This window comes from Sarcophilus harrisii, chromosome 1 (assembly GCF_902635505.1).
Source record: "Sarcophilus harrisii chromosome 1, mSarHar1.11, whole genome shotgun sequence".
NCBI lineage: Eukaryota > Metazoa > Chordata > Mammalia > Dasyuromorphia > Dasyuridae > Sarcophilus > Sarcophilus harrisii.
The window spans coordinates 144081081-144106396 of record NC_045426.1 but is presented as its reverse complement, the minus strand read 5'-3'; the positions used below and the strand labels follow the sequence as shown (position 1 = coordinate 144106396).

Here is a 25316-nt window from a genome sequence, read left to right as displayed (position 1 = left end):
ACATAGGATTTTTAGTAATGGGAGGAACCTCAAAAGATAATTTAGTGCAATGTCCTTACTTTGGAGGTGAAGAAACTGAGGTGGAAGCTCACATAAATTTGTGAGTGATGGAGCTATGACTCAAGCAGGTAACTAGGAGGTACTCCTTCATGTCTCTTTTTGCCTTTCAAATTTCTCTTTCCCCAAGGCTCCCCGTTTGTGGTTCCTCTACCTGAAAGTTTCTTAATAGTTTGTTATTTAGATTTCTACCATCTCTGGTTTTGTATTATAATTATCTGTGTAAAAATTGTATCCCCACCTCTATAACCCAGAGGAAGATTTAAAAAAAAAATCTTTGATTCCCCAGTGCCTGGGACATGGGTGCTTAATGAATAGTTGTTATTTGTCATCTTTTCTAACACTCAGTTCAATGCATTACACCATGCTGCCTAAGGGGGCACTGCTGGCCTTATGGTAATATTCTTATTCATATTTTCTGCAAAAGAATAGACCATCGACAGCCCCACTGCTCTGGGCTTCCTCATTAACTCCACCATAAGAGAACAAAGATAATGGTAACAGCAAAGGGAACAATGGGTGGGCCCCCATATTGCTGGGTGCTTCTTGGTACCATAGCACTTACAGCCCTTACTAATCCCCCTTTGCTCTTCTTCCAGCTGATCCACTGATGGATCCTCTGAGAGCTAGCTCCATTCAAAAGGCATTAAATGCCTACTATGAGCAAAGCATGGTGTTAGAGGCTCAGGATGCAAGTTAAAAACAATCTTGGCCCAGAAAACATCCGTTCTACTGGATAAAAGGACGTGAAGTTACTGATGGAGCTTGTGCTAAACTGTATGGCATGTGTGTGTGTATGTGTGTGTGTGAGAACTGAACTTGGACATGTGGAGCAGGAAGGGATGACAAAGATCCAGAAAAACGTCTCTTCTAGATTCTTGTGAACACGTGTGTGGTCTTTCTCTGGTCCTAAAAGGTTGTTTCCTGGTGTCTCCTACTAGATTTTCCACATAAGAGTCTGTACTTACTTTGGAGTCTGAAAATTCTAGCAATCTGATTAGCTCTCTGCCAAATTGCTCTCTTAAATGGATTCATTTAAGCCATGAATAAAATGTCTACAAGGGATGTAGAAGGAAGAAATACATTTTATTCGGCAGTAGTTTAGACACTTTTGTGGTTCTCAAGGGAGTCAGAAGAAACAGGATTGTGAAATAGCCAGTTAGAGCAACCCTGAACAGCTGGCCAAGAGTTATCTTTATGAACCTTAGGGATTTATAGATACATTGGGAAAACTTTGAATGTCCAAGAAAAAGCATACATGGAATGGTTAATTGTTTGCCATGACACGGCCCAGTAAATAACATAGAGATTCAGCAGGATGGACATCACAGAGGCATCTTTCTGCCCCAGGTCTTCTCTGATATAAACAACCAAAAAGAAGTGGTTTCAGAGTCAGAAAAGACACTAGCAAATGGTTTTATTTGTCATTATTTTGTTAATGTATCTACTTTTAATCCAGACCAGAAGTGAAAAGTACAAAAATGTCTATATATCCCATTATTACCAAGGAGACAAAAATTTGTTGTTCAGTCCATTCAGCCATATCCAGCTTTTTGTGACCCGATAGCCCATATTACCCAAGGATTTTCTTGCTGGAATGGTTTGCTAGTTCCTTCTCCAGTGGATTAAGGCAAACTGAGATTAAGTGATTTACCTAGAGTCAGCTAGTAAGTATATGAGACAGTATTTGAACTCAGGCCTTCTTCACTTCAAGCTCAACCACCTAGTTGTCCCAAAGCATCTAGCTACATTAAAAACTAAGTTTGGTTCAGGTCTCTTGCCCCTGAAAATAATTTTACAAGCTTCAGCTTCCCCATTCATAGACTCTCAGAAATAAAAAGGATTTCTTTGGCAATTAAGAACCTTCCATCTACCATTCCAGTCTTTTTTCATATGTAATATGTATTAGGGGTCCTAAGAGCTAGTTCCATGCAATGGAATGCTTTTAAATGTTTAACAACAAGCTTCCCTTCCCATCCCCCCCAAAGCACACAGGACACACTTTTCAATTGAATCTGCATTATTAATATTTTCTCCATCACTTTTTTAAACTGAAGCAATCAACAGAACAACAAAGCAAGCCTTCATTTGTAGCATTTGCTGATTTCTGAGGTGTAAATACTCACATTAAAAATTTAACAAGCTGCTCAAGTGAGCTGGTTTGAGCTGAATCCAGCACATTTCTAGTTCTGTAATGTGTGTGCTGGAGAGGTAAAGGAAAAGAGAGAGAGGTGAAGGAAAAGAGAGGGAGGTGAGGGAAAAGAGGGGAAGGTGAAGGAAAAGAGGAGGAGGTGAGGGAAAAGAGAGGGAGGTGAAGGAAAAGAAGGAGAGGTGAAAGAAAAGAGGAGGACATAAAGTAAAAGAGGGAGAAATGAAGAAAAAAATTGAAGTTTCCTTCACTAGAACCTAAGAACTTTCAATCAACTCAAAGCCTGGTCACCTCAGCATTGAGCTCCATAGGTGGCCCGTGGTCCTTGGATGACTTTGCTCTGCTCCATCTCTATTCTAGTCCACTGGCCTGCTAGACCTTTCTTGACTCCTGGCATCATGTCTTGCCCCCAGATATCACACAAGTGGTCCTTCGTATCTAGAACCCTTCCGTTCTCCCTTCTGCCTCCAAATGCTTGCCTCCGGGCACTTTTCAGGTACCATCACTGGGCTATTCATTACACAGATAAAACTCTCTTTAAATTACTTGGAGTGTACTTGTTTGAATACATGTTGAGCTCTCCTGGCTGAGAGCAGAACATGTTTTCTTATACCCTTTGTATTCCTAATCCTGGTCCTTGTGCAGAAGATGAGCTTCCCCAGTGCTACAGGAATTGAAATATGATATTCACCATCTTGGAGCAGGTTTCTCACCACTTTGTCCTTGGACTGTTGGAGCCCGAGCTCGCATCCAGCTTCAGACTCATACTGGCTATGAGACACTGGACAAGTCCCTTAACTCTGTTTGCCTCAGTTTCCTCATCTGTAAAATGATCTGGAGAAGGAAATGGCTAACTACTCAAATGGGAATACCGAGACTTAGATATGACTGAAGGGACTGAACAGCAACAACAAAAAGCTAGAGATTGCTGGTTGGTCTCCCTGCCTCCAGCCTTTCCCTGCCTCGGTCCATTTTCCACTGGGCTTTCAAAATCATCTTCCAAAAGTACAAATTCAATAAACTACAATGACTCTTTATTACTTCTAGGATCAAATTAAAAAAAAACAACTTTTGTTTGGCTTTTACATCCCTTAGTAACCCACCCCCTCCTATCTATCCAGCTTATATCTAAGTCTGTGTCTTCCTCACTGCTTCCTCTGAAATCCAGTGATTTCTCTTTGCTACTCAGGGTCTCCTGGCTCCTCCAGCCTCTGCATTCTTACTCTAGAAATGTTCTCTCTCCTCACCCCTGCCTCCAGGCTCCTTAACATCTCAGTGAAAGCCCCACCTCCTGAAAGAAGCCTTTTCATGCTAATGCCCTTCCCTCTCTGGAAAACCTCTCATTTATCATGCCCAAAACTTGTCTGCCCACAGTTTATTTTCAATCTGCTACTCCATTAGATTGCAAGCTCCTTGAGGTCAGGCATTATCTTTTACCTTTTTTTGTATCCTTGGAGTTTTGCCCAGTGCCTGGCATTTAATAGGTGTTTAATAAATGCTTATCGATTGATTTTCAACATGATATTTGCCTATGAAGCTGTGTCGGCTTCTAGGTCAAAGGCAGTTTTTCCTATCTGAATTTGAATTTCTTTTAGAGAGATAACCATTGTAGCCCTTACTTTTTATTCAGTTTGAAACTTGTCTAGCCTTCCTTTGCTTCTGTTTACTTTTAGATGTGTTCTACCCTGTTGCTGTCCTGCCCGAAGGGGCTCTGGAACATCAGTGGGGAGATGCAGACCTGTGAGAGACCCAACTGCCTTTGGAAAGGTATGTATTAGAAAGAGATGCAAAAATGCAAAAAAACAAAAAAAAAAGTGGGGAAGACCTAAAGAAACTTCTTTCTGTCAAGTTGTGGGAATTCTTTTCTTTTGAGATAAAAAATGGAAAGTCAGAGGACCTGAATGCAAATCCTATCTCTTAATACCTCAGTTTCCTCATCATGGACTGGATAATTTCGAGTTCCTCCAAATCCAGATCTACAATCTTAGTCCTTTTCCCTTCATTTTTCTTTTTCTCTTGTCTTTTTTATTTAACATTATCCTCACTCCTGACTAGTAGGTCTAGAGGAGGGGAATATATTGAGGTGGAGGTACCATGAACATAGAAAATTGTATTCGCTTTTTTTTTTTGAGAAAATAATTTTATTTTCATATTTATATCAATTAACTTAATAATACAGAATAGATGTTTAGTGAAGATTTGTTGCATGAATGAATAATGTACTGTATGTTATCATCATATACATAAACATACAAATACATAGCCGGGAACTTTCTTAATATCTGCATCACCCATTCACCTATCAACTACTTTGTTCTGAAACTTCTTATTCTCTAATAATAACCATCTTCTAGAATTTGTGAGGTCTAAAACATCTTTCTTAAGTGTACAAGAGAATGAGGTTTTGTGAGTGTAGATGCATGGAGCAGGGGGGCTCTCCCTAAACATGCTTGATATGGCATAGGGATGACAAAGGGGCTGAGTCATAATTAGAAACTTTAAGCCTTATGCAAAATTTCAGTTGAAGTTTAGTCTCTCTCTTTAGCTGTAAAATAAAGAAGTCTAAGACTTTCTTCAGATCTAGGACTAGTTATTTGTAGTTAAACCTATAGGAAAAGGAAAAAGCACTTTTTTTTCACAAGACTCAGAGGTCATTCTAGTAATTCTATTGCATTCTAGTAATGATCTCTCAACTGACAGAGCAGCAACTTCTCAGAGTCTGCCCTAGAGAGCATCCTTGTGACTTTTAGTTTGTCTTTTGAGCCCAGAGCTTGCTTGCAGTCGGGAAATCTGGAAGCTATAGCCATGTCAGATTGATCCTTCATGCCACATGAGGTTCCACCAGAGATTTCATAGATGGGACTCACATCTGGGGGAGATGGTCAGTGAGCAACCTTGTCTTTGGATGGAAACAGCATTGGGAGAACTAGCTGTTCCTTTCCTGAATGTCTAGGAAAGATGCCAGATAAATTTCCTTCTGGAATAAGTGTCTAGGTTGTTTCGGAAGGGTCACCATTAAATATGCTCAGAATTTATTGAAGTCAAAAGCTCTGAATTCTAAATTGTAATTCTACTCTGTGGCCTCCTTCTAGAGACTTTCATGCAATCATTCATTCTCCCTTCCTCAGTTTTTCCAGATACCAGATGGGGACAAGAAAGATGGCCAGATATACATGAGAATGGAGACATAAGCTTCAGACATTCTATATATTCTTTTGGGTGGATGTATGTATGTAAAGTCAGGAAAATAGGGAAAGCCAGGGCTGGACTTTTGAGATCTCTGCTTTTAGCATGGCTCTGTGGTTAAGAACAAACATCCTGGACTTTGGGGAAATGAGTAGGTGAAAAGAAGAGGGAAAATGTCTCCTCTACCTCCTCTTTTGATGTGACCAGCAACAAGTTTGTGTTTTAGTAAGATTTTAAATACTTGATTTTGTTCCAAAAATTATGTAGCAGGTTGAGGCAAGGAGGGCCCTATCCTGTGTCTGCATTTTGACATTCTAGGGGATTTTTGGCACAAAGATACATCTGGCCTGAGGATATCTAAGTCTGCAGCTGCGGCCCACATTTGATTACCTCATAAAGAACCTATTAACCCTACCCTGGTCCCTTGGCTTCAGAGTCTGCAATCAACACAGCAAAAAGCCAACATTTTTTGGGAAAAAAGAATGGTTTCTTTGCTTCCAAATAAGTAAAAAAAATCTTGCTGAAATTCTCTTCCATGGTTTTAATACAGGAGTTCTTAACCTGGGGATTATACCCCTAAATTTCTTGGGGTTCTTGCACTTGGATGGGAAAAAATTACAGCTTTATTTTCACTGACCTCTAACCTAATCTAAGTTACCATAACTTCAATTATTTAGAAATATTATTATGAAGAGTCCCTAGGTTTCACCAGTCTGTCAAAAGGATTTATGACACATATATACAGAGAGAGCTAAGAACCCTGATTCTAATCAATCAATCCCATTCTTTAGAAACCCCAACTAAGTTTGAGTGTTCCAGTTTAACAAAAGGAATTTGCATGATTTGTAGTGGAGATGATTGAGAGCAGAGAAGGCTTCTAGGAATGCTGCTAATTAACTTCCTTTGGTCTTCTCGGTAATGACTCCATGAACAGAACAGTAGGGTTTCTGGCTGTCCCACGGTGTTCGGTACATGACTACACATTTCCCAGGCTGACAGAGATGGCTTTTTACATGTGGTAAGGTAGTTTCTTGCTACACCTTTCAGGGGCTCCCTTGTGGTATCATCTTAGCTGTGTCTTTAGCCACTCTACCACAGGACCTCTGTGTTTATTGCGTTGCTCATCCTGTGCAAAAAGTAGAGAATCGGAAGCCACTGTCCTGTGGGTTTTGCCTTTGGGAGGGAAGGGCCTTTTGATCAGAACTTGATGTTGACAACATTTTAAAGACTGTATCTTGAAAGTAGAAAGAATTAGTATTCTATGCGTTGAATCTCATAGGCAAAATGAACTAGAAACGGGATCTCCAGATGCCTTCCTTGATACAGAGATAATGAAGCATAGAACTGTATCAATCAATCAATCAATCAACAAATATTTATTAAATGCTTTGTAAAAAGTTTTTACCAAGTAGGGTTTCGCTTTCCCAGGTGAATTTCAGCATGCTGCTGATATTAATATGCAAAGATCATTGTGGATTTATGTATTCAAATAAAACAGATAACAGCCAAAGCAGGTTCTTGCCCAGTGATATTGCTTATATTTTACATCTCTGGACACACAATATATATATTTTCGTCTGTTTTGAGGCCTATGAATAAAGTTTTGGAATCCAATCAATCAATCAAAAATCTAGAATAAAAAATATCTGAGTTCAAATCTTGCCTCTCACACTATCTCTGTGGACAGCACAATTTCCATTTCTGTTCCTCAGGAACTCCCTAAGCCTTTTTATAGTAAGTTATAATCTGCATGTGTCAGTCAGGAAAACTGGGACTCAATTAAGTATTTATTATAGAATTCTTACCATGTGCTGGGCCCTAAATCCAGGGATGTAAAGAAACGCAAAAGACAATCCCTGTCCTTAAGGAGCTTACCGCCTAGCAATGAGCACTGCCCCACGTGTATATCCTTTAAATCAGAAAATGTATTTTTATTGCTAAAAATAATAACAACCCCTCTGATTTCAGTTGCTCCTGCTCTCTACCCTTTCCCCCTCTCCCTTCCCTGAGCTCACGCTCCCTGCGTCTGCGCCCCTTTTTTATCCCCATGAGGAAAGTTCGCAGAACCAGAGTGGGGTGCGGGATGTGCTCCTGGCTGACTCCTTCTTTGCAGGATGCAGGGATGGAAGTCCAGGAGAGGCTTCGGGGCCTCCTCGGCCCGGGGACAGGAAGCGCCTCCTGCCGCGGCCGCAGCGGAAGATGCATCTCACGGGTCTACGTGATGACTACTGTGAGTTAGGTCCCTTTCTTCTTCCAGTAGGTTAACTGAAAGCTAGAAGCGGGCAGCGGCACTCTGGGTGCGGACACGGCGGCTCGTTGGCTGAGGAGGGTGGGGTCCTGCTTTCTCTTCCGGCCTCCGGCCCCTTGGAGCCCGGAAAAGTAACTTAGTCTTTGGTCCACCAGTTTCCAAAACGGCACCAAATTAAAAAATGATTCATATAGTGGTTGTCCTGTTTCTAAATGCTGATCTGGGGGAACGGAACTAGTACTTTTTCCCTGTCTCTTTCTCCATGTCTTGCTGTTTCTCTCTTTGCCTAGTTGTCTCCATATGCCTCTCTCTGTCTCTTTCTCTCTCTCTTTTGGGTGAGGTATTTGGGTTAAGTGACTTGCCCAGGGTCACACAGCTAGGAATGTGTGAAAGGTCCTCCCGACTCCAGGGCCCATACTCTATCTGTTGCCTCTTCTCTCTGCCCCTTCTGTCTCTTGTTTTTCAAATTATCAATCAACCAACATTTATTGAATGCTTTGTGAAAAGCATTCACAAAGTAGGGCTTCGTTCCCCCAGGAGAGTTTTAATGTAATGGTTACATTTATATTTACCAATATAGATTTATGGATTTAAAGAAAATAGTAATTAATCAAAATATGTCCAAGTTCTCTCTCTCTCCCCTTCTCCCTCTGTCTTTCCATTTCTCTCTGTCTCTCTCTCTGTCTCATTCTCTCTGTTTCTCTCTACTTTTGTCTCTCCTCTGTCTCTTTGTCTCTGTCTCTTCTGTCTCTCTGTCTCTGTCTGTTTCTGTCTTTGTCTCCCCTTTCCCCCTCCCTTTTTTCATCTCTTTTCTCTCTCTCTCTCTGTTTCTCTGTGTCTCTCTCTGTCTTTCTCTTTCTCTCTCTCTCTCTCTCTCTCTCTCTTTTTCTCTCTCCTTTGAAAACACTTAATTCACCTTTTGAATTGGCCAGAGCTGGCAAAATAGTGAAAGATCAAATAGCGGGCTAGCAACTGGCCTGCTAGGGATCCAAAGTATAGGATAATGCTGTGATTGTGGGGACTTTGGGAAGTTGGGACATAGGCAATGAATCTGGGTTATCTAGACTCTACATAGAGTCAAAGTAAAGCTATCTAAAGAAAAAACTAATAGTGCAGAGTTATTTAGGTTGGGGGAGAAACATGTGTGTTCAAATATTTGTTAATGAAGACTTTTTTTTTTTTTACTATTTATGGCAGCAGATTTTTAACAATTAAAAATTTTTAATGAGGAAGAGAATATTTGTCTACCTTTTTTTTCCCTGAGGCAATTAGGGTTAAGTGACTTGCCCAGGGTCACACAACTAGGAAGTATTAAGTGTCTGAGATCACATTTGAACTCAGGTCCTCCTGATTTTAGGGTTGGCACTCTATCCACTGCACTATCCAGCTGCCCTCATTTACCTTTTAAAGAGATTTTTTAGATACTGTCATTTTAGAAAATTTCCTGTTGTCATGGATATAGGCTGTTAAATGGTCTGTTTCCTAATCTGTAAAATGGACATAATAATAGCACTTAATCTCAAAGAACGCTGTAAGATATTTTGCAAAACTTAAATCACTATATAAGTGCTAACTATAATAATAAATCAAATAAACCACATACACACATGTTTTTGTTTTGTTATTCATTCTCAAGGACCATGATATCAAGGAGGGGATGTCATGACAAGCAAGTGAAATAGATTTAAGTGAGGAAGGGCTAGGCAAGGTCACCTGCCTCACTTTCCTCTCCAGAACTTTCTGGGTCTGGTGGCCAAATATAGATCAAGAAGACTAGAACCTCAGTCAAAGTAAGACCTGTTGAAGACCTTAATTTTAAAAGGCCAAGGTGTCCCATTTCATCCAGTGCCATCTCTACTCTTTGATCTGTGTTTTGCTTTAAAGGTCATTCAAGCTCAAAATGAAAGATCATTCACAACAAAGCACAAAGGACATTGGGTTAAAAAAAAATAAAGAAATGAAAAATGAAAAACAATGGCATTTATTAACAAATTTGAGACAAAATAACTTAATTAATGAATTTTTCAATGCTTTTAAATGAGGTTTTTGATAAATATTGTTTTTCTTCATAGAAGCATTTGTAGATTAAAAAAAAATTTTTATATTGGTCTTTTTCTTTTTCTTTTAGGTTCCTATGGGGAAAAAAGAATCAACAAAACCTCCTTTGGGTATCAAGTCACTATGAGGACCTTTGCTTGCTTTTAAAATACATATATACAATATTTATCTGATAACAATTGTTATAGAATAAGAATTCTTCGGCAGACAGTGGTTAAGTGAATAATTTTCTAAAATGGTCCAATGCTCTAACCACTGTGCTAACAAACTTCCTCCTTAGATTGCCATGTCTTGACCTGATTTTGAATCTGAACAGCATAGATTCATTGTCCAGGTCCCAGTCTTTCAAAGACTGAGGTAGCTGTTTAGTTCAACTTTTTGTAGGGTTGAGAGGAAGTACCTTCCTTCCTTCCTTCCTTCCTTCCTTCCTTCCTTCCTTCCTTCCTTCCTTCCTTCCTTCCCCTTCCTATTTCCTTTTTTCCCTCCTTCCCATCTAACTTTCTTTGTTCCTTAATTCTTCCTTCTTTTCTTCCAGATCTAAACATCCTAGACTGGAATTCTGAAGGTCTTCTTGCTCTTGCCCTTGGTTCTGCTGTACACATCTGGAATGGTGAAAGCCATGATGGAATGGGAAGCATAGACTTGAGCCCCTATTGCAACTACATCTCCTCAATTTCCTGGATAAAGGAGGGAGGTTACCTGGCCATTGGCACCAGTGAGGGAGAAGTACAAGTATTGGATGTTTTATTCTTATATACTCTTTTGGACAGGTTGGACCAATAATTTTTACATCTTTCAAAGCTCTTTTTCATTGGTTAATGTGAAATGTAAATTCCTGAATAGGAGAAAGACTAGGCTATTGTGTATTAAGGGGAGGTGACACTAAAATTCTTTCCTGAAGGATTTTTAAAAATCCCTTTTGTTCTTATCTTCCCTCACTTTCTTTTTCTTCTTTCTTCTCCTAGATATGGGTTGTTTTCTTCATATGGCCTATATTTTGTGCAAGGAAGAACTGCACAACATTAAAAGTTTCACTTATTATATGGAATAACATTCTTGGCTGGGAGACCTTAGCTGTAAAAGAAACAAGTATTTGATTTTCTATGGAGAACATGGAAGAGACCAATTGACTTTTACATTCTGCTTGTAGACAAACTGCAGCTGGAGCTACAAGTTCACTAACCCCTTAATAATAGTCACAGAGCCCTGTGGTCAAGGATTAATGATGTCATTGACCATCAGCCAAAAACACACCAGCCTCTTCAAAATTAACTGACCCATTAATAGTCAGCCCTGCAGAGACTGAATTAGGATTGTAGAACACTGATGTAATTATAATCCTATTTATTTCTTTTCTAACCCCAGTTATGGGATGTCATGACTAAAAAAAGGCTGAGAAATATGGTTGGTCATATTTCAGTAGTTGGGGCTTTGAGCTGGAATCACTGTGTCCTCAGCAGGTGAGAAATCCATTGTTGGAGTCAATGATGTTTAGATGTCATGCTTGATAATGGGACAGGGTTAGCACAATTGATCAATTTTTAAAAAAGATTGATGGGCCAAAAATCATTGTATTTTTATATCTTCAGGTATTCCATTATAGAAAATGTCATGTGCTTTCTGTAAATGTTACTCTTTAAACCTGTGAGCTCAGTATTCAGGATTATGTTGTTTAAATATAGAACTCTTTCCAAATAAAAGTTTTCTGTAGTGGGCTTTTCTCCTATTACACTAGTTGATATTTCTACTGGATGTCATGTAATTATTGGTAGGTGGTTTATGGAACCACCATGGTGATCCATGGTGATTTATGGAACATTGTTCTATTTGTCAACCTAGAATTTTTAGTTCTGTTATATATATCAGTTTATCTTTGAAAAGTAAATTTCAGGCAGAAGTTTCACTCCTAATTATTCAAAGGATTTCCAAATGGATCAGAAGTGACCAAGCGCATCTATTATTTTTTTAAAAAATAATGTTTCATTAATGCCTATTATGTTTTTGTGACATTCATTTCCCACCATCTTCCTGATTGAAGCATTCCTTTTTACAAGGGTATCTGTTACAGATTCTATATTTGACAATAGTTGCCAAATTTTATCCTAGTAGCTCCTTATCTCTCTGCTAAGAGGGAGAAGATATGCTTTATTAGCTTTCTTGGGGATCTTCATTTTTTCTTCCGTTAATCATAGTTCAATTTAGAGTTTCTTTTAAGCAATTTAAAAATTTATATCTTTTTACTCACTGTGTATATTGTTATTTAGCTTTTTAAAATTTTTCTCTCTACTAATGCTTATAAATCTCTTAATTCCTCATAATCATCAATTTTTGCTGCATAATAATATTTAATTATATTCTTTATTACACTATGAATTTATTTTAATTCTTTACATATGTGCATCTAACAATAAGGCTAACATAATGACAGGATGCCCTAGTTTACTCCTATTACCCCTAGATAAATCTAAACTAAAAAAAAATGAATAAGAAGAAAGAATTTTGGAAAAAATTAGATATGATTGACCTTTAGCAATTTTTTGAATGGAAATAGGAGTAAACATACATACATATAGCTGTTCACGGTGTCTTGCACAAAAATGCAGGGCACAAATGCAAAAAAGCATAAATCTTATACACATCCTTTACTGATTATAATGCAACAAAATCATATTGAAGAGTTGTTTAAAAGTATTAAAAATCAATGAGATACTAAATAGCAATCCCAAAAAATTATTGGGTCAATGAAGAAATTATAGAAGCAATGGAAAATTTCATTAAAGATAATGGAATAAATGAGAAAATGTTCTAAAGTTTGGCAATATAGTCAAAGTAGTTCTTAGGGGAAACTTTTATTAACAAAAAAGAGAAAGAACAAATCAATGAATTGTGAATACAACTAAAATATAAAATTATGTTATTATTATTACCACTGAATATATTCAAATAATAAAGTTTTCTAACCATTTCCTGATTTTTTTTTTTTTTTTGCTACTACAAGGAGTCAGTAGCATCTATTCTTGCTAAAGACCATTCTAGGGATCTTTGGACAATTTTATCAATGATTTACTGGAATTCCCTTCTTAGTATTTTCCTGGTGGTTTCAGAATTCTTGTACAGGGTATATAGTTGAATATAACTTGGGAAACAATGGTCAGCCATGCTTCTTTTCTTCCTACATAGTGGTTCAAGATTGGGCCGTATTCATCATTATGATGTTCGAGTAGCTCAGCACCACATCGGAACACTTGGCCATAAGCGAGCTATATGTGCCCTGAAGTGGTCACCAAGTGGTAAGCTGCTTTCCAGTGGTTGTACTGATGGGCTATTGAATATATGGCCCTATGATCCTGGTGTGGGCAAATCCTGTCAACCACTAAAAGTCCTCCATCATTCTACGTCAGTTAAGGTAAGGAAATCAAAACTTATTTTGGTTAAAGTGTGTTCAGTTCCAGAATTTGGAGGCAACCAGATGGTATGGTGAATGGAGTGCCAGGCCTGGAGTCAGGAAGATTCACCTGTATAAGTATAAATCTGGCTCAGGCACTTACTAGTTGTGTGGCCCTGGGCAAGTCACTCTACCCTGTTTCTCTCAATTTCCTCACCTATAAAATGATCTGGAGGATGGTAAATCTCTCTAATGATTTTGCCAAGAAAGCCCCCAAAGGAGTTATGAAGAGTCAGACATAGCTGAATTATGACTAAGCAATAACTTCAATAAATTCAATTTGGTTAATGTTTATTAAGCACTTATAATGTATCAGGCACTTAGAGTACAAAAATGGATGGCAGCCTCAAAGGAGCTTGTTCATGTCTTCTCGGCCCTGCTTGCTTACAAAAAGTATAGTTGATATTTACATAGCAATTACAGTGACTCATTTGCTTCTCCCGATAGTCCTGTGAAAGTCAGTGTGACAGACACTATTAGGGAGAGTTTTCATCTCTAAGAGGGACTTGGGATGATCTCAGCCAAACCTAGTCTTATCATGGCCACCTCTGTCAGCAGCCTACACAAGGCCTCTCTGGGCCAGCTGCAGGTACAATCGTCACAGCTACAGCTCAGTTTTTGTATGAAATATCAGAGGAGTAAAAATCAGAATACCAGCTATGTAGTGCTTTTCTGGGAAAAAATCCGCATGGTACCAAGATGGAAGAGAAACTCTCAAATTCTGACTTACCTTACTTCTTTCCTGGCACCTTTCCCCAGAAATCTCTGTGAAAGGCATAGAAGCCCTAATCTTAAATTTCAGTGATGGGGGCTTCTGGGGAAGCACCTTTCACTTCTCATCTCCATACTGAGGCGGATGAAGGGTTACTTTAGGAAGATTATTTTTGGCAGCTGTGGGAAGAAGGATAGGTTGATGACTGGATAGACTGGGGGCTGCTCTAGGACCACGAACAAGTCCCATAATCTCTCTGAGTTTTTCTCAACTGTGAAGTCAGGAGGCGGGATGAGGCGTTGTTTAGGGTCTGTGTTAGCTGTAAACTGGGATCTTGCTGCCTCCAAGGCTGGATTTCTGTGCACTGTACCATGGACAGAATAGAAACATGGAGTTAGAGAGAGTGGAGTGGTTAGGACTGAAGAATGAACGAGAAGTGAGAAAGCAGAAGCAAGAATCATAGATGACCCTTTCTGGGCTATTAGCAGTGAAATCAGGGGTTGCCTTTGAGGGTTTTTTGTTTGTTTTAGGATTAACTGTTGTTTGTTGCCATGCCTTGACATGCAAGTGAACTGGATTGAAATGAGGGAGGGCTGTTCAAGGTTACCTGCCAAACTTGGGCCTGTTTATAGAAAGCAGAGAAGGATCCAGGAGAGAGGGAGAGAGTGAAGAGAAGAAATAATTGATGGAGTAAGAGTCCCAGAGAAGATAAAAGGATATGGGACCAAAAAGCATCATATTAAGGAGCATTTTGTTTGTCTGTCCTTGGTCCCCAAGAGGACAATGATCTCAGGAAGGTGAGGGCTTGACTTGCAAGTGAGTTGGATTTAAGGGAGGGAGAGCTGTGCAAAGTCACCAGCCATCAGGGTCCAGGGGCATTAGCTTTGGCAAGGAGGCAGATTGCCTTACTGGTTGAGGGCAAAGAAAAGGAAGGGTGAAGATATAGATCGGGAGGAGAAGGGATGAAGAAACTCATGACAGATGGCTTTGTTCTTTTCTGGAAAGCAGCAGACAAGATTGTGGTGGGCAAGAATGATGAGGATGGGCCCTGGGGCTGAGGAGAGGGAGAAAATTGGAATAACAGCTATGGGAATTTGCCAGCTGTGCAGTTGGAATGTGTATGTGTGTTTGTGGATCAGTATGTGATGTCCTCTTCACTTTTGGCTCCTTATTTCTGAGATTACCCCCATCATTTACACTGTGTACATACACTTCTTGGGGACAAGGACTGTATTTTTGCTTTTCTTTATATACCCAGTGCATAGCCTAATGTTTGGTACATAGTAATTGCTCAATAAATCCTTGTTGATTGATTGATTAATAATTATAGTTGTTGAATATTAGCTTGAATAGAGATTGATCTTTAGGTACTGGCCTAACTAACATTGACCTACTGACCTAATTGATGCATCTATTATTTCATAGGGTTCTTAGTTCTTGTAGAGGGGAAGGATTTCTTTAATACCTGTGAACAGTTCTTGAACTTACAAAATAAAAACTTCTCTGCATTTTAAGGCCATGAACTGGTGTCCTTGGCAGTCTGAAATCCTTGCTGTTGGGGGAGGAATGAAAGATGGACACTTACATGTCTGGGATATAAACAGAGAGAACAGTATCCAAAGTCCATGTACAAAATCACAGGTAAACTCATGAAATGGAGTTGAATTTCTTCTGAATTCACTTCATTTTGCTTCTTCCAGTATTTTAAATAACATTTTGTGATGAAGTGCAGGGTCCAAATCACACCTTTCTTTACTCATTGATTAGTGATTTGTCAAAATCCCTTTTCTGTATAGCTCTTTCATCTAGTAATGCTATTTTTCATTTATTTAACTTAACTTGTCTTTTTTCATTCATTTCCTCCTCACTTTTCACCATTGCTTTGCCAGGGGAAATTGGATAAAAAACCAACTCCTGGCCAATTCCAGCTCAATGCCTCTGGCACCCTACTCATGGGTACGAGGAGCATCCTTGTTCTGCAGTAGTGAGTAGGACTAGGACAGCCTTTTTTCCCTATAGAAAAACTACCCTGCTTTTTTAGATTGTATTTTAGACTTATTTAGACTATATTTCAGACAGTGTTTATGAATGAAACAAAAATGGCCACAATATTATAATTTATTTGCATTTTCATTAGATTTGTTCTCTGATCTGGTTACCTAAGACAAAAGAGATTGCCACTGGCCATGGTACTCCTAGAAATGAAGTGACTCTCTGGAGCTGCCCTGTTTTGACTCAGTCTGGTAGATTTTTTGGTAAGTAAGTAGGTGAATCAAATGAGTTGTCTTAAATAGTCAATAAATATTTATAAAGCACCTATTAAGTGCCAGATGTGCCCTACTATGTGTTAAGCACCAGAGATACAAAAAAGATCGTTCCTGCTCTTAAAGAATTCAGAGTTTACTGGGGGAAGACAAAATTCAAAAAGAAGCTGAAAAGCAGTGATGAGGGGATTTGAGGAAATAAATTACTCTTCCTTAATTGACATAAAAGCTAGGGTGGACAGGGATAACTTTATTACAGTTTGACAGAGGTTGGTTGGTTCTAATTTTAAATGCCTTCTCTTGGTTATGGATGACATAGTGACAATATTAGGCAAATGAACTCCAGTTCTGACCCCCTTAGTGCCTAGTGTCACAACCCACCTCACCTCACATCAAGTACAAAAACTGCTGCCTGGAAGGTGGGAGTCGCGGCACCCACCATGAAAGGGACAGATTTCCAGGGATGAAACTTTGGACCCTCCAAGCTAGATGTGATGGACACTCCAAGTCTGCTCCCTGTTTGCTCAGGACCTGCTCTTGGAAGGAAGATCACCGCTGCAATTAGAACACCTCAGAGGAGCTTCTTAGCCCTCCTGGAGAGGGCCCCGGGAGTTGGGGAGGATGATTGGCTGCCCCGGGGAACAGAGAGGCCGGGGTGGCAGCCTGGAAGCAGCTGGGCCACAGCTTCCCTGGAACCTGTCTCCCTGACTTCCACCTTCCTTTTCTGCGGCAGGAGGGAATGGGGCTAGGTGATCCTCAAGGTCCCTCTCAGCTCAGAATCTGGGATCTACGGATCAGACACTGTCCACATTAAATGTGCATGTGGGCATGGAGTAGGTGATTTATAACTGCTCACCAAAAATAAACAGATTTGTAAAAGATGCATGGATTTTTTTTTAAATAGTGAGGCTTGGTTTACCATTTTGTTTGCTTAGATTTAAGAAAGTGATAGAAAAAATGTTAATAATGCAGTTCAATGTCCTTGATGCCTCACCCCCATCCCCAAAGCCAGTTCTTAAACATTTACCAGAACATGAAGCAGATGGCAATCCATCCACATCTGCCTGCTTTTTTGTCTACAAGCAAGTCAGTCTGCCTTTAGGGGCCTTTGCCCACTTGGTGGGGATGTCCCAGAAATTCTCCTGATGTGAGGAAACCAGTGGGACAGGCTGTCCATAAGCTGTCCCTCTCATCTTGCCTGTTTACCTTCGTTATCATTTATCTATTCTCATGGATGTAATCTTCAGCATGCATTGCTCTTATACCCCCAGAGGTCCTTGTTTTTAACGGACTGCAGACTGTTCATGCCCCACTCCCTGTGACTCTCCATGGCCTCCTGGTGATGCACAGTTTGAATTCTCCGAGACCGAGACTGCTGTGTTGCACGCACAGTTACTTTCCACGAGCTTTCATTGTGGCACCAAGAATGGCGTCTGGGCGCCTCTGCAGCGTTCTGGGACAGCACTCACCCTCCCCACGCCCAGTCAGCTACAGTTTAAGCTCTGAGCAGCGGGTCATTCCTCAGCTCCTGTTACTACTGCTGATTTTTTTAATTTCAAGGGAATACAATGTTCATGTTTGTAACCACAAGACTGGGAAGCTTCCACCTCACAGCTAAAATCAGCCACAAACCAGAAACTGAAAACAAATTTTTTAAAATTAAAACTTTTTGTTTTCAAAACATGGATGGATAATTTTTCAACAAAACCTTGTGTTCCAAATTTTTCCTCTTCCCCAACCCCCTCCCTTAAATGGCAAGTAATCCAATGTATGTTAAACATGTTAAAAAATATGTTAAATCCAATATATTATACATATTTATGTAATTATCTTTCTGCACCAGAAAAATCAGATCAAGAAGGAAAAAAAATGAAGAAAACAAAGAGCAAGCAAACAACAACAAAAAGAGTGAGAATATTATATTGTCATCCATACTCAATCCCCACAGACCTCTCTCTGGGTGTAGATGGCTCTTCATCACAAGATCATTGGAACTGGCCTGAATCATCTCATTGCTGAAGAGAGCCACGTCCATCAGAATTGATCTTTATATAATCTTGCTGTTGCCGTGTACAATGATCTGGTTCTTCTCATTTCACTCAGCATCAGTTCATATAAGACTCTCTAGGCCTCTCAGAAATCATCCTGCCGATCATGAAAACTAATTCTTAGAGGTTGCTTTATTCCTGAGCTCTAACGGAGGTATAAGGAACACCCTTGCTTCCTTCTCATGAGACTGTGTCCCTTTAAAAAGGTGGTGGGAATGAGGGGAGAAAAGGAAACTAGTATTTATTAAGCACCTGCTATATGCCAGGAACTGTGCTTAGTGCTTTACAGGCTGTTTTATTTGATCTTCATAATAAGCCTGAGTAGTAATGGCCATTATTATTCCCATTTTACCTGAGTAGTAATGGCCATTATTATTCCCATTTTACAGTTGAGGAATTGAGGTAGAGAGATTAAGTGACTTGCAAAAGGTCACACAGCTATTAAGTGTCTTGAATCAGGCCATTTTGGTCCTGGGCAGGTTTTTGATTGGGAAGAAATGAGACACTCATAGTTGGGCCCGACATGTGGCCGACAAGTACCAAAAGGAAACTCCCTCAGCCTTGGCACTTGGACTACCAGGAAGCTGTCAGGAAGCTGTGTTACTGGTTCAACCTGAACCAATTAAGTTTTGAGAGATTTTAGGAAAAGCTAGCCTCACCAACAGGCCAGGACCCTGGTAGATAACAAAGCCTTAGTTTATTTAACTGGCCTCCCTTTTCCCAGCAGCCTGCCCTAGGGCCACCTTTCCTTTCTACCTGGTTTTGAAATTCCCACTTATTAGCCACTAATGAGTTAGATGACAAAGAAGAGGGGCATTACTTAAGAAGAACCAGTTAAAATGCACATATTTTCTGGTAGAATTCTTTCATCTTTTCTATTAATTAATTATTTGTATTGGATCCTGATGAAATAGAAATAAGGAAAAAATGAAGTTTTATGGGAATGGGAAAACATCCTGAAATGATAATTTCAGGGTCTCAAGAAGGAGAGAGGTCTAAAGACAATGGAGTATCTGGAGTAGGCCCTAGGGAAAGGTACTGAGGGACACAAACTTCCATTACCTCTTAATTTTGCCCATGACTAGCCCTAGTTCCATGCATTTTAACAGTTTGGATGACACTCAGTTGAAGGTTGAGGTCTTGGTTAGGGATGAGGGTTATTAGTGTGCATTGCATCTTGGGTTAAGATAACTGGATCATTGGCCCATATATTGACTTTTATTTTTTAGGTCTTATTTTTATCCCCTGAAAATTTACAACATGAATTTGTGTCTTTTCTTCTACAGACCACAGAGGCAGAGTATTGCACCTGGCCCTGAGTCCAGATCAGAGCAAGATTTTTTCGGTAGCAGCTGATGGAACAGCCTGTATGTGGAAATGCTGTTAATCCGGTCAAAGGAGACAGGGATTGATGGAGTCTCTACCTTTGGGGCTCTGTTATAGCTGCCTATGGCAGACATCCCAGTTCTGTCGGATTCAGGGGAACAGCAACAACCCAGCCTGGGGGCATAGTTTATGTCACAGAAGAGTTGCTTTTACCAGTGCCCCAGTTTTCGCTCACACCTCTAGAAAGAAAAGACATGATGGGAAACCCACCCTCCACTTCCTTAGATACCCAACTATTTGCACAAATTGCCTCTCTCTTGTTTTTGAAACCACTTGAAACTGTATCTTTGTTCCTATAAAATGATGTAGTCAATTCAGTTGGCCTTCCGAGTCCCTTGTTATGTGGCGTGTATAACCTGAAGGGCATGTCCTGGACTGTGTGGAAGGCTCCTAATGATGACTGAGCACTAGCTGGGCCCTAGTTGCTGAGAAGCTTTCGGGAGAACTCTCCTAAGAGCACTTAAAAAAAAAAAAACCAAATGATTAATTTTGGATGCTGTCCTATTTATAGCCCACCAGTGTTCTTGTCCATTAAAAGCAGTTCCCTCTCAGATCTCTCTTTCTTTGGTTTTCCTCATCCTCTGAATGCTCATGATCCATAATGGTCTGTCATTAGCCTTGTTTTTTCCTCTTTATGCTTCTTCAGGGATAGTAACAGCAGCCGACCTTTTGCCATCTACCCAGCTGCAGCCCCAGTTCTCCCCACCTAGACTAGAAATGATGTCTCTGGTACCTGGGCAGTCATCCATTTGGCTTTAAAACTTCTGACCTGAGGTTGAGCTGTTTTGATGAGTCTGTGAGTAAAAACTGTCCATTAGCTCACATATTTAACTGGTCTTCGACTACATCATTCTTCACATATCCAAGCAGACTTTCACTTTCTATGAACAGTAATCAAATCAATACCACCGTTGCTTCTGGGTAGGTGTGTCAACTGTCCTGTGGGTACCTTCACCATTCCTGAGACTAGATTTCCTTCTTGAAACTCTGCTCTCCTTGTTTGCCCCTTGTGTGATAAATGTCTCATTTATAATACAAGGGTATGGACTGCTTACTTTTATATTTGTGTTTCCAACAGTTAGCACAGACATGGGCACATAGACCTCAATAAAACCTTCTCATTGATCTATCCATTTTGTGAAAAATAGTGACTTATTTAATATTCATGTTGAGATAGGCTACCAATTTATCATTTTTTTTAGTTACAACTCATGAGCAATACCTGTTAAGATGGAAAATATTGTGATCAACGTGGATGGAGGATGTTTCCATAATGAGGAAATCATGGACTTTGGAAAGAAATTCAGTACTCTTTCAATATTCATATTGCTTTATCTAATCTAACAGTCTTGTGAGGTGAATACTACAAGCATTATTCCCATTTTACAAGCCTTAAGGAATCAGTTTTTATCTGTCCCTATAGCTCCCCCATGCTACTGTATCTCACATGGTTCCACTCTGAGCTTTGGGGCAGGGAGTGGTGGGCTGTGCAGGGGTTTCCATTCTCGTGGCTTCAGTGATCCCCTCTGTTTGTTGCGAGGTCTTGGTTCTCACCCAAGCTCCAGTGGGCTGTTCTTTTTATGTACAGAATATTTTCTTGTTCAGTGCCTGGTCTCCCGTAGTCACCTTCAAAGTATAAAACTGATGTCATGATCTTTTCCATCCTAAAATCACCTCTAGATTCCAGCCTTCTCATTTCTGTCCAGGCTATTATTGTTGAAATCTTGGTGTCATTTTTGAATCTTCTATCTCTGTCATTTCCCACATCCAATATCCCCTTGTTGTCCTTCAGTCATGTCTGACTCTTTGTGACCCCATTTGGGAGTATCTTGGTAAAGATCCATGTCCTTTTCCAGCCCATTTTACAGATGAGGAAACTGAGGCAAACAAAGTTAAATGTCTTGCCCGGGGTCACACAGCTAGGAATTGTCTGAGGCTGGATTTGAACTCAGAAAGATGAGTCTTCCTGACTCCAGTTCTTGTGTTCTAACCATTGCAGCACCCAGCTGGCCCAAATCAATCACCAAGACCTCTCACTTCTTTCTCATTATCTCTTGCTTTTTACTTCCAACATTTCCATTCCAGTTCATACCCTTATCACTTTATGCTTAGGCATTGTCAGAAGTCTTCTCCTTTAGTCTCTTTCATTTTTTTTTTTTTTTTTTTTTTTGTTTTGTTTTGTTTTTGGAGGCAATTGCCTAGAGGATTAAGTCCAAGCTCTAAGGTAATTGGAGTAAGTCATCATAGTTTATGGTTCTTTTGCTTTCCCACTCTTCTCTCCCACTGCTCTACATAAACCTTCTGTACCATGAAAATTGGTTCTCACTTAGGGCTCTCCAAATGTTCCCTTGCTTTCCAGACTTGGCCATGGTGGGTTTCTTGTCTATAATGCCCTCTGCCCATCTAAATATCATCTTAAAAGGTCCACAGACCAAGGCTGGTGCGTGAAACATGCCTGGATAAACTCAGACTCCGGTTTGCCATTTTTTTCTCCAGTTTATTTTATAGATGAGGAAATTGAGATAAAGAGGATTAAGTGACTTGCCTAGGGTCACAGCTAGTTAGTGTCTGAAGCTGAATTTGAATTTGTTTTCCTGACTGCAGGACTTTCTCTTTTTTCCACTGTAAAACCTGTTAGCACTTCAATAATTGAGAATTCTGAAATTCCTTTTTTCCTCCAACTTCCTATTTTTTCATGTTTACTTTAACCTTATTCCGCCAAAACTTATTCTTTGTACTCCATTGGATGGATCACCAATCCATCTACCCTTAAGTACTTTCCCATGCTATTGATTGTGTTCTTATTTTGTTTTCCCTTCTCAGTTTCACCCTTAGTGACAATTTAACTCTACACTATATTACTCTTTAAATCTCTTGTTCCCTTTTCTGTCATGACTCATGCTTTGCTAACCCTCTAACCTGAATTATCCCTACCACCCACTCCCTATCATATTTATGAAATATTACAAATACCTTTATTGGGCATTTAAAGCTGTTCAAAAACTAGGACTTTTTTATATCTCCAGAATTACATACTTTTTAATCCAGCCCTAATGGCCCACTTGCTATTCCTTACACACAATGGCTCACCTATTCCTGTGCCTTAATACTGGTTATCAACCATCCCTGGAATACATTCCTTCTCATCTCCATTTCCTTGTACCTTCTAGCCATCCCATATATCCAATCAATTGCCCAATATTGTCACTTTTTTTTCTTCCATTTACATAACCAATCGTTTATCACCTAGAACAGCAGTTTACAAAATTGTTTGATCACACAGCCATCAGTAAAAAAAAAATTAACAACCTCAAAGACAAAACTAAAAACCCAAATCTTTTGACCATGTGCCCTTTTGGTTTTACTCATGTATTTAATTAATTATATTCATATGTCAACTATTATAATATGAAACTGCCCTAAAAGTTTTGGGACACCCTATATTTGCATGGGCAAAAAATGAGATGAAAATAACTTTAAAAACAATGTTAAAGTGTATAACTAATATAATACTACTTTTTTGCCTCTTTTCCAAGATGTAGCTTAAGCCCCATCTTCTTTAAGGAACCTTTTCTAACCTCACCAGTTGCCAGTATCCTTCCTCCTAAACTACTTTGTATTTAATGACTATTCATTTTTACTGTTATTTTGTACATTTTCTTATATATGTATCCATCTTCTTCCCTATTACATTGCAAGATCCTTGAGAATAAGGATTGTTCTATTCATTGTCTTTGAGTCGCCAGATCCTAGAACTACCTGGAACTTAGTACGTGCTTAAAAAGTGGTAGTTGGTTGATTGTCTCTCAGATGGATGATGTAATATATGAATGAGTATTAAACTGGTAACATAGAAACGAATATGAATCTATCAACACTAAAACCACTTTCTCATGACTTTACATGGTTTACAAGCTTTTAAGAAATCACATGACATAGTGTAGTTATATTGAGAGCATTTTTTCTATTTTTCTCAGAAGATACATCTTATAATAAGTTATAATAACCGCAAGAGTCACTTGCTGATGTGTATGTATGTATGTGTATGTGAAGCCTGGGGCTAAGAAAAAATAACATCTACATCAATGACTCCAAAATATGTAAATCCAACCCTAATAATCTCCCTGAAGCTACCATGACTAAATTGTTAACTACTTGCTGGATATTTCCTCCTGTGTGTCTTGTATTGCTGCCCCAAATGGAGCTCATTTCCTTCTCTCAATAAGGCTATTTCTCTATTTCTGCTGAGTGCACTACCATTGTCCCTCTTGCCCACATTTATGATTGCTGAGTCATCAATGGCTTTCGCATCTCTTTCACCACATACATCTAATCAGTTGCCCAATATTATCACTTCTCTTTTCTTCCATTTACATAGCCACCCTTTTATCTCCTAGAAAAGTGGAAAGTTTTTTGATTACACACCCATCAGTAAAAAAAAAAATTAACAGCCTCAAGGACAAAACCAAAAAAACCCCAAACTTTTTGAGCATATGCCCCTTTTTTTTACTTGCATATTTAATTAATTATATGCATATAATGTCAACTATTAGAATATGAAATTGCCTTACGAGTTTTGGGACACCCTATATAAAAAAAAGAGATGAAAATAACATTAAAAACAATGTTAAAGTGTACAAATAGTATAAAACTATTTTTTGCTCTAATAAGCTAATTTTGGATGAATTATTATTTAAATATGTTTAATGGGAAGTGATTGACTATGTTTCCATGTTTTTGAAAGTCTTGGTTTAATACTTTGTTAAACCAAATGATTTGAAAGTTTGTTTCTAAGTTCTAAGTCCATACTTGGTTTTGATGATTGTAATAACTAAAAAAAAAGGTATTTTGGAAAAAGAATAAATGGATCCAGTAAAAGAAGTACATCAGTAGATATATGTCCTAACTCTTGATGTTTATCTCTCAATTCTAGTTCACCAATTAGGCAAAAGATTTTGTTGAAAAATTTCTAAGCACATTTCTATTTTTTAAAATCCTTATCAGTGGTTCTTGCAAACCAATCATGTAGTGTTACTTTTTTATCTTTAAAAAATGAATTCAAAACCCAGTGAAAGTCTTCATTTGATTTTTGATGCAGATTAGAAAATTATGTTTCTAAATTCAGGTACATAGTTATGCAAGTTTTCATAAGTGTTACAACTTTTTTTTTAAATAACAGATTTTTATTTTCAAAATATATGTAAAGATAGTTTTAAACATTCACCCTTGCAAAACCTTATGTTTCAAATTTTTTCTCCCTTCCTTTCTCCTATCCCCTTCCCTAGATAACAAGTAATCCAATATATGTTGAACATGTGCAATTCTTCTATACACATTTGCACAATTATCATGCTGCACAAGGAAAATCAAATCAAAAAGGGAAAAAAGAAAGAAAACAAAAAGCAAGCAAACAACAATAACAAAGGTGAAAAACTATATTGTAGTCCACATTCAGTCCCCACAGTTCTCTCTCTGGATGCTGATGGCTCTCTCCTTCACAAGTTTATCAAAATTGGCCTGAATCACCTCATTGTTGAAAAGAGCCACATCCATCAGAATTGATCATCACATAATCCTATTGTTACATTGTTGAAAAGAGCCACATCCATCAGACTTTTTTGACAACAGAAGTTTGAGTTTTAAAATTCTTCCTAATTGCAATAGCTTCACACTATCATTGGCTAGTATCTTAGGACAAAATGTAGTTAAGAGTCATCATTAATGATAGCAAATGTTAATGTATTTAAAGTAATCTTAACAATT

The 25316-nt window shown here is 38.9% G+C and overlaps 1 protein-coding gene across 1 annotated transcript in view; it reads left to right on the top strand.

Annotated features, from left to right (window-relative positions):
- The window catches only part of CDC20B (cell division cycle 20B), a 29434-nt gene extending 9377 nt beyond the window's left edge, over nucleotides 1-20057 (top strand). The window contains exons 4-11 of the mRNA XM_031936998.1: nucleotides 657-748; nucleotides 7361-7622; nucleotides 10234-10430; nucleotides 11064-11158; nucleotides 12879-13104; nucleotides 15371-15496; nucleotides 15993-16110; nucleotides 19454-20057. Coding sequence (XP_031792858.1) covers nucleotides 657-748; nucleotides 7361-7622; nucleotides 10234-10430; nucleotides 11064-11158; nucleotides 12879-13104; nucleotides 15371-15496; nucleotides 15993-16110; nucleotides 19454-19554 — 1217 coding nt within the window. The 3' untranslated portion in view covers nucleotides 19555-20057. The remainder of the gene's footprint in view (nucleotides 1-656; nucleotides 749-7360; nucleotides 7623-10233; nucleotides 10431-11063; nucleotides 11159-12878; nucleotides 13105-15370; nucleotides 15497-15992; nucleotides 16111-19453) is intronic.
- Nucleotides 20058-25316: the final 5259 nt, after the last annotated feature.